Here is an 18,858-nt window from a genome sequence, read left to right on the forward strand (position 1 = left end):
AGTGGCATTTTCAGTTCAATACAACTGCGATCAAAACACCGACAAATAATGGCATTTATATTGACATACAGGACAATAAAAATCCCAATAAGCAAGATCACAGTAACATAGGGTTACATGATGGCGCAACTTGAAGAAACGCATGGTGCATCGATAGCCCAGGCTTCAATTATTCAGTTTTTAGTCCCTGTGGAAGGGAGGTGAGTCAGGACAATGCATTCCCCAGATCAATGACTACAATGAATGTCCATATGGCAACAATGATCAAGAGTACACAAACTGAATCTTGCTTAAGCAGTCCGAAAAACGGAAAAAAATCAGAACCGGAGGGCAGCATTGGGTACCCAAGGAGTCAATCCATATAATCACAAAGGTAAGAAGTATACGGGACCATGCGGTGGGGGGGATATCCGAGATCAGTAGCTCTTGTTACAGGAAAGGTTGGAGTTCCCTGGTCTAAAGTCACTAATTGTCCATCCGAATTACTTGGTAATGATATTGGCAGTAACGTAAAACCTGTACATCAAATAGTCATAAATTGGATCCCCATTTGACAGCATCATCCAAACACCCAGTAGATCTGATTGCCCTACCCCAGTTATATACCGTTTCTATCTTAGGTAGTCTGTTGAGCAAGAGGAACCTAATGCACTTATACCCTGTATTCCGCAACACTGAACTTAAAACCGTGTTCATATCAGTTTATAAGCATGCAGAAGCCACAGTTCTTGTAACTCTTGAATTCCGCCATCAAATAATTCCTATCAGGTGATCCAGCAAGCCAACTCCAGTAATCCATCCTCTGAACTTTCAAAATGATATCACTATTACATAGAAAAGGGTGATCCCCCAAGACAGTATGTCCAACCAGATGTAAGAACAGTCTCTTGGTAGAACACTTTGTCATTTCTAGATGCTTTGGTACCATGGTGTGTACATAGGAGGCCTTTTTGTGTCCCTTTGTACAGTTACTCCACTTAAGGACTTGCAGAGATCACAAATAAAACATAAATATGTGTCCACCATAGCATTAGGGGGTGCATATAGAAACCTTATAGGTTCTCAGATGACCTGCAACAGCTGGCTTCACCTCACAGCCATATTCTGAATGCCACTCAAAAGTTCTCAATAACTGCAGAAGCATTAACTGCCATGTGCCTAGATGACCAGCAATAAAAAGTAAACAGGGCCAGCAAAGCACGCACTGTGCACTGCACTAATTATCAAGGAGTGAGACAAAATTAATAACTAAGACAAGAAAAATATTGCACAGAGAATTGTCCATGCCTGCATCATGCATAGCATCAAACTGGATCACAGAGTTGCCTACCCTCACATATAAGTTCCAGCTTCTTGCGTAACCTGTCCAGGCATCACATGCCTCCTTGCGTGGCTGAAAAGGATATTGTAGCAGTGCAGTGGAAAGGAGAGAAGTGAAGTCAGCTCAGCCCCAGTCTAGGAGTGAGTTGTGGTGAACATTAATTTCTTCCCCATTCCCAGGAAAGACTACTGTAGCCATCCTTCTCTCCCCATGGAAGAGGCAATAGTGTAAGCTATCATTTCCTCCTTCTGCAGGAAAGAAATGTGGAGACCAGAAATGTGGAGAGCACAACATATACTATATTAACATTCCATTATATTAATCTCACCACCTCATCTTCATTACCAACTATAAGAAGAGACTTTTGTATGTAAGTTACAACCTCAAACTCCCAAACCTCAAACCTTAGATCTCTATATTTATATTTTTCGATTACCTCAATCCTAACCCATACTGTAACCCTTGCCCTACATCAAAGGAATGGGTATTACATGGTATTACTAGCCTTGGCACAATCCTTATGACAATCTTACCCCTGCCCATTAATAATTAATCAGTCAATTATGAATGATTTGAAATATTTATCCTTAATCTTAATACAAACCCTAGCCATGTCTCGAATTGTATTTTCATTTTAATTCATTTAAACAAAAATGGGACCTTCACCTAACCTTATTGTTAATTCTAACTCTTAATTTAATTAACAAACCCCAACATTTTAATTAATGAAAGTAAAAATTAAATGAGTAATGTACATTAAATTAAGTGAGATTACCTAACACTTAATAGGTTTAAATTAAAGAAAGTGGAACAAGTATCTCTATCCTATTTAATATAAAAAAACACTATATTTCCCTTGCTTCTTAGATATTGTAATTTAATTAAATGATATTTTACTTACCTAAAATCGAAATGGCATCCTCTGTATTGGTAATTCTGGTTTAGAGGATTTCATGTAGTCTCCACTGAAATAGTAGCATCGTAGTAGTCAGAATTTAGACACCTACTCTATAACCACCCTTCAGCATGTACGTAACTCAATTTCTATTAACATCATCACTCGGTTAGACTTGCCTTAGCAGCCTGGGTACCGCCGGCCTCCTGGCTAACCATTCTGTAATTGGGGTTCATCCCTTGATCCCTTTGGAGTGATTTCTTATGATGCCCATTGTAAAGATGTATTTTCTTGTCTTTGCAGGGAGTTGTGTTTGTTGGATACTCACAAGGCCTTCTGCAGGTACCTCTTGCGAATTGCAGCGTTTACAGGAGCTGCTTCGAGTGCGTCCTAGCTAGAGACCCATACTGCGCATGGGATCCAAAGAGCTTGTTGTGCAAGGACACCCGAACAACCAGCGAACAGTATGTATTCCATCCCTCCAAAAGGGTGCTTGTAAAATTCTAACTCCTATTCAACCAGTGGATTATGGAAGCACAGAAAATAATGCTATTTTATTTTTACTTTAAGAAAAGTTTAATTGGTCTACATACATTGCTAAATTGTTTTAAGACTGTATTTTTGCCCTGGTGTTAAACTGTACGGGATAAGGCCTGGAGCAGATATGAGCTCTTTCCATATTGCGCAAGCAACAAAAAAGGTACATAAGAGCATTTCCACCATTTTTGCACCAGGGTAAGCTTTTTGTCATCGTGGCATCAAGTTTTAACCACTAAAATAATAAAGATGAATGAAGCACGAGAACAAAGAGTGCACCCAGGAACACATTGCTCCATTCCTGCCATAAAGCTTCCTCAAACTTTTTGGAAACTAGATAGAAGGGAGCACTATATAGAACGTCCACACGAAAATATCATTTTTTTAATATTAGTAGAAAAGGTCAACATTGCACAAGTTGGTTGACTGTGTGTATATTTACATATATGTTTATGTACCAGGTGTGGATATTTTTCTATGCTTAGCTTCAAAATAATTGTCAGTCTGATTACACAACAGGAGTTAAATATACCATGCCTGAAATCAAAATTTTGTAGATGGTAAAAAAGCTTAATATGCTAAGCCACAGTAAACACTAAGGGCCATATGTATCATCAAACTATTTTGCATTTCCTAATTAGCGAATTTTAAGGAATCGCTATTTAGGAAATGCAAAATGGTATGTATGAACAAAATCGCGTTTTATTTGCGATTCCTTAAGCTTTCTTATTTGCGAATTTGCATTTTGCGAATTCGCAATTAAGGAATAATTTCCAATGCATTCCTATGGGCCAGGAGGCCCATAGGAATGAATGCAAAATAATTCTCAAATTGTGAATTCGCAATTTGCTAATCGCAATTTGTGAATTATTGCAAGGGTGCAGGGGTGTCTCAAAGACACCCTGCTGCACCCCTGAAAAGAACATGTGTGTGCATATGGCGCACATACATGCCCTATGGGCATGTGTGTGTGCATCATATGCCACCTTTAAAAATGCCAATTTGTGCATTTCTGGAAGAATTCGCAAGTTGCCATCAACAGAAAGTTGGTGGTAATTTGTGAATTCTTAAACAAAATTTGCAAGCTAAAATTGCTACATACATAGCATTTAAGGAATCGCAAATTTGCGATTCTCTAAATGCTATGGAAAAATAAGGAATCGCACAAGTTTGCAATTCCTTATTTTGGGAATGTTTCATACATTCCAAAACGTGCAAAAAGGCCGTTTGCGATCGCAAAGGCCGAAATTCTGCGAATTTCGGCCTTTGCGATTCAAAAACGGCTTGATACATATGGCCCAAAGCTCTGTAATGTTTTCCTGACTTTGCCCTCATCCTACCACCTTTTCATTGGTATTGGGCTGTCAGTTACAATTCCTGTCTTCCCACATATCACAGTCACACTAGTCCATAATCAAGTACCTGGTTGCACGCATGTAAGTCGCCCAGGCAACTGGAGGTGCCCTGGATTTACTACAATTCCTAAATGAGCCTATCGTGCTCCGTTTATAGGTTCCTTCCTGTAGGTCTAACTAGTTGTGGCATGAGTTCCCCTCTGAGAATTGACTGCTACCCAGCTAATTAAATATTAATTCATGATGTTTGATGATGATTATTTACGTTGTAAATTTGGAAAAATTTCACCAAGTCAGTTTATGTGCTGCTCTTTCAAAGGCTTACTGTTCTTTTCAAAAAGGTGAGTACCAAATTTGTTTTTTTTCTTCTTAGATCTATTCTTTTGCAAGATATTGAAGCTGGAAATCCCAATAAGACCTGCATCCCGAGAGGAAAATCCATTAGACCACCTTCCTTGCAAAACATAGGCCTGGTGAAAGGTGAGTCCTGCATAGATGTGTTACTTTCACTATCCGCAAGGGAGATGTGGGAGTTACTCAACCTCTTGTTTAGAGGTGTGCAAGCTAGGCATAGCGCAATCTCTGTGATAGATGTTCTAGGTTATTGAACACCTACGCCCTTTGCTTTAATAATGTCTTACTTCCATTACCATTGCAGAGAACCGCAAGCACTCAGAGACCTGCACTTTTCCATATAAAACCTCTGTTTACATAATGTTACAGTCATTCTCGCAGGGCCGTGCAACAACATGAAATGTTGGATACATCACTCTGTTCGCCTCGATCTAGTCAATCAAATATAAAACCTGTACAAGCCGATAAACGGAGAAGGCTTTAGTTTGTGTCACAGGTACTAATATATGAATGTAGATCTTTTGAAGGTTTTGGAACAAAGAAAAACATTTTTAATGTCCCTTTCAATTAAAGAAAGCCAAAAGGTGATGGGTGGATTGCTTGAATTGATGTCCGTCACTGGTAATTACTCTGGGCCATAATCCAGGCCATTGTTTTTTTGTCTACCATGCCACTCCAGATAGGACACTAGCTGTATGCAAATCATTCTTTGTAATGCTACATTAGGAACAGTTCATCCCGAACAGCCAGGCCCGGTCCTTTCTGACCAGGAACACAAGCAACTTAACACTCGCTTCAGACTATTCGGGCCACTTCAGTAGGGTACAGCTCTAATCCTATGGCACAGTGAGTACAGGACTCACTTCTGGGCATACGTAGGGTGTCACACTCAAGAAAGCAACAAAAGTAATGGTTAGGTTGCTTAACTTAATCTCAGCCAACCATAATTCCCAACCTCCAATCCGTCCATCCATTCAGTTCTAATGCTCCTTTTCGATTACATTTATTTAAGGGTTGTGAGGCTGGAGGAGGGCAGGAGGTTGCAAGAAATTAGGCAGTCCACATCAGAGGAAAAAAGGGCACACACGCTAAGAAACTTCATCACATATCCAGAATTTAGAAGTGTAAGGCCTATTCCTGAGATTCTGAATCTTATAATAGTTCCTTGGGAGTACCCTCTGTGGGTACTGTCATTTACCGCATCTAACAAGAATGCACTCTAATTGGATAACCAAGTGGCTCCTTTTGGTCACTTGCCCCTTCATGGATAGCAGCTCTGAGCAGGCATTCCTTCAGCTCAGAGGTATTAGTGGTTAGAAGCACTAGCTAGGAACTGGTCAGAGCTGTGACAGATGCAATATAATGCAATGCTGGTCCAGCGCTAACTTTCACTTCTAATCTATTGGCTTTGCTAGCCAAACATTTATTGAGAAGGTGGTGTTTTTAGGTCTGGCATTGGCCAAGACTTTTTAACTTTACTAATATTGTATACGTAAAATACTCACTAATAGAGGAGAGGTGTGGTGCAGCGGCCAGGGCAGCTGACTTTGGAGCAAAGGGTTCACGGTTCGATCCCTGGCTCTGGCGGCAGCTCCGCACCATGTGACTCTGGGCAATAGCTCACTTAGGGCCAGGTGTAGGTAATCTCAATTTACCTATTCTTAAATACTGAATCATACCAACTCAGTATTTAAGAATAGGTTAATGGGATGTAGGTAATTTTTCGTTAAAAATTACCGAATCGGTAAGTTTCGGTAATTACCAAATCGGTATTACCGATTCGGCAATAGGGGGAAAACATTGAAGGGTGGCAGGGTGTCACTTTGGCACCCTGTTACACCCCTCAATTGTGTATGGGTGCACATGTGGAACACATACATGTCCTAAGGGCATGCATGTCTGCCACATCACACTGTTGGAAAAGGAAAAAAAATGCTTTTTCAAAGGTTTTCATTATTTACCACCAACTTGTAGTTGGTGGTAAATAACGAATCCTTAACTGAGGAATGCACCAACTTGAGTGCTCCCTACATCCTGGATTCGGTAATTTACCGAATCGGTATGTTAAGAATTCGGTATTTTACTGAATCCTTAAATTACCGATTCGGTAAAATACCGAATCCTAAAAAATGCCACCTACATCTAAAAAGCCCAATACCGGTCGGTAACAACCGAAATTCCCTCCTAAGAGAGGCTACTGCACAAGGAGCATGGACTAGAGATTCGGTCTTTGTGATGGTGTCATTCTTCAGCAAGCTGAGTCCTATCCATTGTTTAACCTCAGCAGTGCTAACACCCCAAAACGTCACAACTAATTAAAAAGAAATGAGGAACATCAATACGGGCATGTGTAGGCAACGATGACCATATAAGGGAAATACAGATCACATTTGTGGGTGGTGCAACACAAATATCTAACTTTTAGAGCAACAGGTTTTAAAGAAAATACGAATTCATTAGATACATTTGATTGAAAAATATGGTTGATAGAGTAAATAATCTCTCTATCTTATACCTATTAGGAGAAAACACAATGAACGGTCGGGGCTTTTTTTGGATTTATGGAGATGCACTGCTGGAAATAGCACAAATAAAAATGGAAGTTCAATGTAAAGCTAGAGGCACTGTTGCAGAGAAGTGCTCATAAAAGAGGGTGTAATGGGAGTAACAAACGATTTGCTATAATCACTGGGATATGAATAATGAAGAAAAGAAATGTTAGCTTCAAAAAGTGCAGTACTAACACACACTAAAACCAATCTGACTGGACCTTCTTAGCGTGGGAAAACAAAAAAAGATGATGAAAAATCTGGGAAAACAAAAAAAAGATGATGATGACAAATCTGGGATTCTTAATGTTTGATATTTACATATAAAGGTTTTAAGAGACTTTCAAGAAAAATCTAGATATATTATATGTCACATTTTCTTACGAGGCATGAGCAAATGAAACATCCTGAGGTTATTAGCATTGGTAAGGTTCCAGGGCCAGGTGAAAGGTTGCTCAGGAGTGAGTAACTTTAGTCCAATCAATATCATGCATTTTTCTAAGAATGCAACACATTGAGTCAATACCAAGTGAGTGGTGGGAGGCAGATAGTCAATTTAAGTGACAGTGTATACATTAGTGTCAAATTCTTGGAACTACAGACCTAAAACATGGGTTAGATCTACTATTCCCAGACCAACATACGTAACTGCAGAGAAAGTGTTGAACTTTTGAGGGGTTAGATTTACTATTCCAATTCCAATCTACGCAAAGGTAGAAAATGTGTTGGATTTTGGCTGGATTAGGTTTTCTATTCCAACTCCAAAGCCAGCAACAGTAAAGAAAGAGATAAACTTTAAGAGGTTAGATTTACTATACCCACTCTAGTCTAAGCAACAGCAGGGAAAATGTTGGAGTTTGAAGGGATTAGATTTACTATTCCCACTCCAACCTAAGCAAAATCGGGGAAGGGCAGGATGTTGGAGAAGTTGGATTTACTAATACCATTTCCATGTAAGCAAAAGAAGGGAACGTGTTGAGCTTTGGAGAGGTTAGATTTACTATTCCGACTCCAACGTAATCAAAAACAGGGAAAATGTTAAACATTGGTGGGGTTACATTTTCTATTCTCACTTCAATGTAAGCACAGGAGTGAAAATGCTGAACTTTGAAGGGGTTAGGTTTAGTATGTCCACTCTAATCTAAGCACCAGTAGGGAAAGTGTTGGGGTTTGGAGGGATTAGGTTTACTATTCAAACTCCAATGAATGCAACAGTAGGAAAAGTGTTAGACTTTGGAGTGGTTAGATTTACTATTCCCGCACCAACATAAGCTGAACCAGGGAAAGTGTAGTAGTTTTGAGGGGCTAGAATTTCTATTACCAATCCAACTTAGTCAAAAAAAGGGAAAATGTTGTACTTTGGAAGAGTTAAATTTACTTTTCCCACTCCAACATAAGCAAAAGCAGGGGATAGTGTTAATCTTTGAGAGGGTTAATTTCCCTAGTTCAACTCCAGCCTACACAGCCATAACAAAAGTGAAGCACTTTGGATACATTAATTTTACTAGTCCCACCCCAATGTAAGTAAAATCAGAAATGTTGGCTTTCGAGGGGTTAGATTTGCCATGCTCACTCCACAGTAAGGAAAGCTTGGACTTTGGAGGGGTTAGGTTTATTATTTCCTCTCCCGCATAAGCAAAAGCTGGGACAGTGTTGATTTAGGAAGGGTTACAATACCATTCCATGTTCATTAAAAAAACAACAACATTGTAATACCTCATAGCATAAAATTATTAAACATATAAAAAAAATTAAATATATGCTTTGAGAATAAATACAATTAATGTAATATACAAAAAAAATAATAGAAAATAATTTAATCAATACAAAACAAAATATATGTAAAATAAATACACTTACTTCTCTACCACCCAAATAAACCACCAGCCAAAAGCAACTTAAATTAAATGATCATTATAAACTCTAATATATTTATCCCCCCCCCCCCCCCTGGTTCAGTCTTCGGCCCGTCGGCCATGACACCCTCCCCGGGCGAGGTACTCTGATCCAGGCCAATCCGCCAAATACGCTCTAGCATGCTTTACCACCACTCGCAACACTAGGAAAACTTTTCCCTCACGGTTTCAAGTTTGTATTTGATATAGACCGGAAGTTCCAAAACCGGCGCATATTCCCCCCTTTTTTTTTTACTCAGTCTATCAAAATAGTCATGAGGTTACAAGTTCACAACAACTCAAACGGGGACGACTCTAACAGATACCCCCGCCAGCACATGATTCCGCTACCCTGGCACAGAGCACTCTGAAACCTTACAACCCACTCCCTAGTTTACACGCCAACGGACCATCGGATATCGAACAGTTGGCGGAGGTCAAAACTGCATGACACAGAAAAACACTGTCTTTACTTTTTATGGATGACTATGTAACCCTCTCATATGTGGAATGTTTATTACTTATGTAATGTATCACCCCCACTGCGGGTTTGATTTGCAAAACCTCAATAAAAAAAATTTACAACAAAAAATGAACTCTAATATATTTATATTATTAATTATTATCATTATATTGTAAGTTCATACTATCAATTATAAGCAATAATGACAATAAAAGAATAATACAGAAACCAAGTATAATTAAAACCAACATTACATTAAAAATGCAGTTACAAAGTTTATTTTAAATGCATTTATCAACGAATTAACAATTAATCAAAATATAGCAAATAATTTACATAACAATTAAGCAATTAAATAATGTACATAACTAATTTCCATATAAGTATTAAATTAGAATATAATTTGAATATTTTCTAACACAATTCCCTTACAAACCAAGCAATCCTCTACTAAATTAATAATTAATCTACAGAAAAATAACACTTTAAAAATTCATTCCCCAAAACACTTAATTAAAATAACAATTAATCTATTAAACAATGTACATAATTACTTACCAATTAAATATTTATCTTAAACAGTTAATTAAACAAAAACAAAAATGTATCATTAAATAACTTTCCACCCTGTTCTCCTACTAACTAATCAGGGCTTGATTGTGAAACATCACATTTCAAAACATGTGATCCTAAAGCCTGTCAGTCTCTCACACCATTGGTACAGGGACATGAAGCTTAACCTGACTGTTGCATGCTGAACCAATTTGCTCTTCAGTTCAATTTTAACACATAAAGTACAGAGCCATCAGTTGCAGAGAGCCAGGAAAATGCTATGTACAGTCATTGTATGTTTTCTTTGTCAGTGGAGTGTGGCATTTTGTAAGGGGGACTGTAGTGACAAGGATGCAAATTTTAATGAAAAGTGAAAGAAGTTGAATGTGAAACAAAACACTTCTAAAATGTAAAAGAGGAGAATAGTTAAATCCAAAAAAAGTGATCAAATAAAGGAAGGGCAAGCACAATTTAGGTAGTTTAGATTATTAATAATGCACAACACTGGCAATAAATGCAGCTTCTGGGCACAGAACCAAACAATCAAAAGTTAAACCACATTAAAATAATTCCCAACAGCTCATGGACACTATAACAATAATAAATCACAGAACACCATAAATCACAGAGAAGACAATCCTGTCATGCACTTAGCCATGAAAAACAGAAATGGGTAGGAATGTGTAGTGCATTGATAGTAGTTTGGAGCAGGCACATAGAGCGATCAGCACAGGATAGAAATGAAAGCAACATTTCCTGTGGTTGTCTAATGCTACTTGAGGCTGTGGTGGATCCCAGCCGATCTGAAAGGAGAGAGCAGAGGATAATGAATGTTCATTAATATAGGTCAAGCAAAGCATCAGACAAGTTGTGAATAGGATGCATGCCCCTCTACAATAAATCCATATAGAGATAAAGCACTGGACTTGATTTGAGTGTTAATGCTTGAGGCAAGTCTAACGTGAAACGATTAGCTCTGGGATACTGCTTCAGTGGGCAGAAAATGTCTTACAATGGAAATGTTTTGTAAAGTAAAACAGGTAAACACCGGTCGGACTATTGTAGCTTTATATATCAGGTCCACAACACATATAGTGCCTTCACTTAGCTAATCTTATTCTGTATAATAGATCACCTCGTAAGAGGTTATGAGATATCTCTTAATGAAGGTGATGCTAAAAGTCAGGCCAAGTAGGGCAAATCTTTCAGATGGACGGAATGTTATCCCTCTTCATAAGACCCATGCTTGCCATTATCAAACCCAGGTGAACCTGAAATTATTATGGGTCCTTATTTGTTGTCTCTGCATAAACTTGAGTTTATCTGCACCAAACGTAGTGCAACTCTTTCTTTCTCCAGAGTAGCATAATTTAGTAGAAAGTACTTGATATTAAATGGATTTATTAGCTTGTACTTCAATGTGGATAACACAATTTCTTTCTTAAACAATTCAAAGCCATGCAAATTGCTGAAGCTCAGTATACAAGTGCTGATAATATAGTTGGTATTTTGTTGATCAAATTAAGAAGGATTTTATCTTAAGCCTGTGAAATATAACAATTGTTCTTGTCACCTTCTGCTTGCAGATGAAAATATTACAGCCACAATGAACTCTGTACTGCAACTACAATGCCCTCATGTGTCTGCTCTTGCAAACTACAGCTGGACTCAGCACATCAATGGCGCCTCCCAGCAACAGCCTATCATCTCTGGAGAATATCTGGTTATAGTTGTAAATGAGAAATCGCTAGGTCTATATGAGTGCTGGGCAAGCGAGATGGGGTTCGTTTACCAAGTAGCTCGATACATGATCATGGACGTGAACGGAGCAACGCTTCTGGGTCGTGAAGACGAGTCTGGTCAACCTGGGGATGGCAACCTAGAATTCAATAATAGAGGAAAGGACTGGAGATCTCCTGTCAGCAATTACTGGGCACAATTTGTTGCAGTTACTGTTATGCTGAGTTTGACAATAGTTGGGATCCTGGTCTTGGGACTGTACTACTACTGTGAAAGAAGGAGATCCAAGAGCAAAGTTCAGGGTTGCAGTACCCCAGAAATTGCAAAGAACGGCAGCAGAGAGCAGCCACAGGAGAAGACCCCGCTAAAGAGTGACCACAGAGTGGACAATGTTGAACATAAGGGAGGCAACTGCCCAGAAAGTGCAGATAATGTCGAGTCCTGTTGCGTTCCAATGGAAGGTGAGAAGAAGGACATGGAGAACAATTATGTGCCTTTGTTTGCTTCAAATGGAGATGCTTCAAGAGACTATGCTAACAAGTAAGAGGGAGCCGGGTTTCCTTCGATGATAAGGTCACGGCACCTTGAAATCTGTGTTCGTCTGTGTTTTGAAATGCACAACATGGTTTGCTTGAAGCCATACTGATGTTCCCAAGGGTGGTTCCAATTTAATCCCAACTCAAGATGGAAGAATCCTTTTGGAATATGTTGTGTGTTCAAGTGCAATTTTCTGGAACAATGTTGGGGGGAAGAGAGTTCTCGTCCTTCAAAGCACAATCTGAGTTACCTTTAGAGGCACTTGGAAGGCTCTCGCCCTTGTGACTGTTCGCTGCAGTTGGCTGATCTGTAGTGGGAGGGGAGTTTGACAGAGTGCCAACACTGACTGAAATGCCAAATTCTGTTGTCAACCCTGAGCCAGTCAATTTTGCAAATATGAAGTCTGCACTTCCTTCCTAACATTACGGAGCTGCTGACCTAGGGCACTAGCACTATAGTGCTCTTGCATAATAAGGGCCAGCCGCAAATAGCAGCGTGCTGATTACTCTATGTTAAAATAGGAGTCTCCACATAGTGCAGCGCTTCTTCGGCTGGAAGCCTTCGAGCCCTGGATTTCACGACTGTTGGAATGAATGTTACAAAACAAACGTGAATGTTGAAAGACAGTTTTAAAAATGTTTCTATGCGTACCTATCATCAGCTACAAGGAACAACAGTTACCCTCACAGACTCAAATGTGACATCGCCACTGAGAGGCTTATTGGCCAATAAACATCTCTGGAGATAGTCACCAATGGTAGACCATTATGGCTGAGCCACAGATATGCGGAGGTCAGGGTCATTGTGATGGACTGAATGCCACAACCTATCAGTATTGTCAAACTGTAGGGAAATCTACCAATTTCCCAGCGAGCACGTCAACCCTTATTCGGTTTCACAGCAAATTGTTATTACCCATTATCAGTATTATGGAGGGAAGACAGTCTGTAAACAATGTCTCCTTTTGGAATTGAACTGTATGTCATCTTGTTATCAGAGTTTTAAATAAGAACCTTCAATCTGAAATTTGGAATAGGATGCTTTTTTAAAGATTCTCAGCTGATTGTTTTCCTGATTGTTGAAAGTGTGCCGGGTGCGGGTTTGCATACCACAGGAAAGAGCTGTTTTTAGCGGACAGCGATGAGAGCGTGTGGCTTCGCTAATTTGTGTCTAGACTTATCAATCTCTGGCACTTTCCATACAGATTGTATTTTATGCATAACTTTTCCTTGTCAGTAGTTATGTTACACTATTCTGTAATGTCAGTCTCAGCTCACCAACACGGTTGCTAATGTCTACTAAATGGTCCAATTACTATTTACTGGAACATAGACTACTTGGAACTCAGTTGGACTCCTAATTGCGTTTCCAGAAAATTACAACTTAGGAACCGATCTCTGAATTTAAACATCTATTGGACAGGTGGTTGAATTTATTCACTAAATCTAAACATCTCATCTTTTGAAATTGTCTTATAAAAGCACATCAAGGCACTTCATCCGGGTAGATTGTTAATTTCACATCTATACAACAATTCAAATCAATATCCCTGAAAAATGAGTCCCCAGAAAAAGAAGGCAGTCTCTCCCTGTACCTACAGAGTGATAATTCAGTTCCGAAAAGAACTCACGACACCCGCCCAACACTATCCATATCACCCAACAGATAGATATAAGAGCTCGATAGCGCCACCCAGTGCCATGATTCAATCAATGAGCATACATATCTGGCCAATGTGCCAAGCAAAATCGCCCTAGTTGCCACATAAACACCTTCACTAGACCTCAGTCCACAGCAACAAACAAAAATGCATCTAATAATCAACAACGCTACTTACTACAACACATACTCAGTACTAGACTCTTGTCTACGATGGAATCCAGGAAAAGAAGGGACCAAACTTGATCGACGCTGTGAGGACAATGGCGGGTAGCATACAATATAAATGTGCGTATCAGAAATTTATGCAAGAAACCATATCGTAGACAATTCTATATCTTACCCTTGGTCATCCTTTATTTCCCACCTCTGTATGGGCATCTTCTGACTAGTACTTAAGAGTAGATACACAACCCTTGCAGTTTTTCTGTCGCAGCACTTCCTGGTCTGAGGTCGATGGCGTAATAACAGGCCTGTGGTGTTAACAGTGCCAGCGACTTACAATAGATGTAATTAAGGTGTCATTTTATAGGTGTCTAACTTGACTACAAACCAGCTACGACATGTCACGACAAGTTGTCTATATCTTACACTTGAAAGCGTCAGGTGCATAAGAATGTTGCAGCTATCTCCATCATGCTTGTTTTCGATAGATGCAATTGTTGAAATTGTACAGTGAACTGGCACTAAAGAAAGTTACTAGGAAGATTATGGGAAAGGAAAACACAGTTGAAACGGAGAAAGATTTTTAGGGAGAGTATTTGCTAATTCAAATTTCTGATTTCATTATAAGTCTTTGCTTTACAAGCCATTTTGGGGAAGCAAATCCCTGGTAGTCCAGCATAAGTGCCTGGTCTGACAGATTGTACTGTGCATCTTGTCACTGACATATACTTGTTTTTTACTGCATATGTGTCCTTGCTGTTGCACTAGTTTTAATTGTTGTCACCCCACAGACTCACACAGAGAGCTGCCTGTGGCTGGGCCTGCAATGGGAAAAGCAAAATAGCAAGTACTAGAATGCAAAGAAAAAAAACAGATTTAGTTGAAATAACACCTCACCAGTTCGACAAGAGTCTTCGGGGACATGGCTAATTTCTCTTATGTAATATGTAGCCCCATTATCAGCTTAATTTTTTGTAAAAAAAAAAAACATTGTTGCAAGGACATTAAGAGTTTTCCTAAGAGCCCGCTCTGGCACTGGTAAATGCAGAGGATGTTGCATACCAAGGCTCCCCAGCCCTGAATCCCCCTTAGTCCTCTTTTATTCCACCATTCTACACCTGATGCCTCTTTATCTTACTGTTGCAGCTCTGAGTGTCCCCGCTATTGAATTTGTTCCCGCCGTTCTATCCTTTTCTTTCTTCATTCTTTCTCCCTTTCATGCCTTCCTCTTGGTCTGATAACATTTAGTGCAGGTGCCTATAATCTGCATCCACCGGCACAAAAGCACTAACTCCTTCATTCACTGCCACAAGCTGATCCACCGAGGGGAAGGGGCGAGGGTACAGGATGGCAACGTGTTTTGACAATATGTGGAACATGAATGTATACATATAGAAGAGCACTTAAATTGTTGCCGCTCCCTGGGGATCTCTTGACCGTAACGTAGATAGCAATATTCTGATACTGAGCGAATGTACAAATATCAAGGCACCGAATTGAGGGAAGGCAAACATGTCAGCAAAGACAGGGGTCGTTATAAAGAGAATAAATAGGCGAACTGCCATAACAGAGGCTGCCATTGTACATAAAAGTGGGAAGGGTGAGGTCTTTCGAAGGGCTGCAAGAGCCTCCATGTCAGCAAGCCACCCGGCCTGGAGGCCTGGACCTTTATTAAACAACCTAATAAAGGAGCTACAGCCTTGTGCATTTCAGTTGAACCAACTGGACTGACAAACCAGGAAATAATGATTGACAAAAAGAAAGCCCAGACCTGGAAGCATGGTGTGCTGCCAATATGGTGTGATCTGGCAATCCTCGTCGCCAATTAATCTTATCCAAACATGTCCCTATCCCGCCACACCAGTCATTGGCTGGGGTGCTCATGAATGGTCCATGGGCTCATCCCACCTGGTAGAATGAAAGGTAAGTGATGCCAACATTCTGGTCACGGTGCTGAACCCGTACTGCACAAATACTACAGATGCACTAACTCTCTCCGCTTGTTTCTACTGCCCATTGCATATCCGCACTTGAGTTTCGGCCAAATGTTGATCTCGGGTAAGATGCTTTCTCAGGGCACCGTCACTTAGTTACAATATATTGCAATATACATTATCACCAGGAAAAAGGATGTGACAACTTAAGTAAAATGCATGCACTAGCAGTGTGAACCTAAATGCCAAAAACAGAACACATTCCTTTTTGAACTACTGTTCTGTAAGGAAAAATCTAGTCTTCATTATTGAGGGAACAACAGAAAATGGCATTCCCTTTGATGTATAAGCAGACAGCGCTTTGGGTACAAGTAACTGGTCACCAACTTCAGACTCCATTTGATGCAAGACAAATCTGTCAATCTCTCAGTGCCTCTGCCGCACAGCTTAAACTTGTATGGGCATAGACACTCCAACATGGATTTATTACGCATTATTACGGTAATTAAATATTTGGTAGCCCTGTGGGGTTTTGTTGGATCTGACCCTAAGAATGTAACACAGTGGGCCAGATTCATGAAGCTGTTTCCCCAACAGTAGGTGCGGCGGACTCCTGGAAATTCCAGAGTACGTCAAATGTAAGTCACACTTAAAATCAAATGTTTGTGATTGGGATACTGCGTTTTGACATTCCTCACCCTTTGTGCGTATGTGTGAGCTGTTTTGGCTATAGTGACGAGTTGCTTGTTTTATTCAGTATTCGGGGCTATGAAATGAAAGCTTTATATCTTTCCTGTGTTTGGTTTTAAGCACTGTGAAGCAAATCTGTCCATTTTTGTTGTCTAAAGTTTTATTTGTTAAAAAAAGAACATAGAGCGAAAAATGTAAGCTTTTAAATTGATGACGCTGTATTTACACATTTTATTTTTATTAAAAAGAGAAGATAACTATGTTTGTTCTAAGCGGTTGTTGCCTTTTATAAATCAAAGATATGATCGACGTGTCAAAGACTAATGTGCTATCTGTGTTGGAACCAACATCTACTAAGAAAAATCAGAGGTTGCTTGGTGTTATCATAAAAGAACACACCGAGAAATAATCAGTTAGGAGGACTGCCTCTTCTGTTGTTGGTGGTGACATTAAAAGTTGTGCCTGCAAGGTTTACAGACCTTATGAACGTTCTAAAGTTTTGTAAACTTCACTGAGCTTGCTTTTTGTAACCATTTCTGTGCTGATAGCGGAACCGCTCCGTCATCAGCCGCGGTGGCGCTGTGCTGATGACGGAGCGGTTCCGTCATGGCCCGCCCGACGGGCCTGCGTGGCGCTGATTTCGCGTCTGCGCGGCGCGTTCTATTAAGCGGGCGGGGCCATGACAGAACCGCTCCGTCGTGAGCACAGCTCAACCGCGGCTGGTGACGGAGCGGTTCCGTCACCAGCATGGGCGCGCCGCGCGGCCCCCAACCCCCTTAGCGCTGCGGCGGAATAGCCGCCGCAGCGATGAGGTTAACTAGGAATTAAATCTTCACAACTATTACACAGCATGCAAAACTTGCAGCCTTCTGAAGAAAAGTTTACAGTGGAAAGCTTTCCAGCTTCGCACAACCTTACTGTTCTGTCCTCCTCCCTTGCACATGTCCCCCACTCTAACCATACATTCCTGAACACTCATTTACACGTCCTGCTCTTCCTCACCCAGAAATTGAGGAAGGAAGTGAATCACCCTACTAATCACAATTTTATTTTTTTAATTATATTTCAGGGTCGCCATATCATTGAATTTCTGTTAAACATGCACACATATTCAGATGTCCATTGCTCTGCAGCAAATTGGATTGCAAGAATGAATTACAGCATTTATCAAGGAGCAAAATCATAAAGTGACCACACCAACCTAAGTACAAGTCGGTCTCCTCCACAAGTCTGTCTGAATGGTGAATGATTCTACTAAGCGGGCAGCTGGCTGTTACACACCACGAGAATGAACCACGGGCTGACTGCAAGACCACAGAGAGTAGGTCATTCAGGCTTGGCGATGTAGGACATGGGTAATGTCAGTGCTTAATTTGAGGTGGTGGTTTTCAAGTGCCCGGCACCGGCACTTAATTTTCAGCACCGGCTCTAGTGACAGTCGAGCACATGGTGACTCTGTCTGACAAGAGCACAACAGCTTTGCTTATTAAGTCAAATGGCATTGATAATTTGTGTAGCCGGAAATAGTCCGAATTGTCACACTTGCAGGAGTGTGATGGTTAGGTGTTATATTGGTACTGTCAATGGCAGCACTGGTGCATTGCGTGGTGCAGGCTGCAGTGGCCTCCCGAGAAGGGCTCTGGCACTTAATTGTGTACAAATTAAGCACTGGGTAATATGTTTGAGTGGATTAAAATGTTCTTGTCATGCATGGAGGATAGGATGGCTTTCATGGATAGTAATATGGTCTTCTACTCCAACCTATTTATGTGAAAGAAAGGAGAAACTGGTAATCATACGTTCCAGCAAACAAATTTGAGGTGATCAAAATTTCAGGGTTGAGAGGAGTGGAGGGGCAACCTGCTAAAGCTAATCTTAACGTTTCATAGCCGAAAATGTCATATAACGCTTCCCTTGAGATAGTATTCACCGCCTACTTAATCAAAGCATCTTTAGCATAACCTCGGAAAAGCTAAAGAAAACCTATGGATAGAGGTCACGATGAGACTATATCCATGCTTTCAAACATTGACACAGCAATCAGCACTTTGTGTGAAATCTAATGCACTGTGAATGGCTTGGTATATCCACAGCTGACCAACTCAGATTTAGCTCTTACTGAAGCACTTTGTGATAAGACGGTGCCACTTTTCCTGGTATACTACAAACCTGGACTCCAAATCATGATCTTACCTTATAACTCAAAGGCAAA

The 18,858-nt window shown here is 40.2% G+C and overlaps 1 protein-coding gene across 3 annotated transcripts in view; it reads left to right on the top strand.

The window, feature by feature from the left end:
• Nucleotides 1-16,906, top strand: part of SEMA4A (semaphorin 4A) — a 257,107-nt gene extending 240,201 nt beyond the window's left edge. For all 3 annotated transcript variants that reach the window (XM_086947658.1, XM_086947657.1, XM_086947656.1), the window contains exons 13-15: nucleotides 2,520-2,680; nucleotides 4,482-4,588; nucleotides 11,508-16,906. In XM_086947658.1, coding sequence (XP_086803784.1) covers nucleotides 2,520-2,680; nucleotides 4,482-4,588; nucleotides 11,508-12,205 — 966 coding nt within the window. In that variant the 3' untranslated portion in view covers nucleotides 12,206-16,906. The remainder of the gene's footprint in view (nucleotides 1-2,519; nucleotides 2,681-4,481; nucleotides 4,589-11,507) is intronic.
• Nucleotides 16,907-18,858: the final 1,952 nt, after the last annotated feature.

Source organism: Lissotriton vulgaris, chromosome 12 (assembly GCF_964263255.1).
Source record: "Lissotriton vulgaris chromosome 12, aLisVul1.2, whole genome shotgun sequence".
Lineage (NCBI taxonomy): Eukaryota > Metazoa > Chordata > Amphibia > Caudata > Salamandridae > Lissotriton > Lissotriton vulgaris.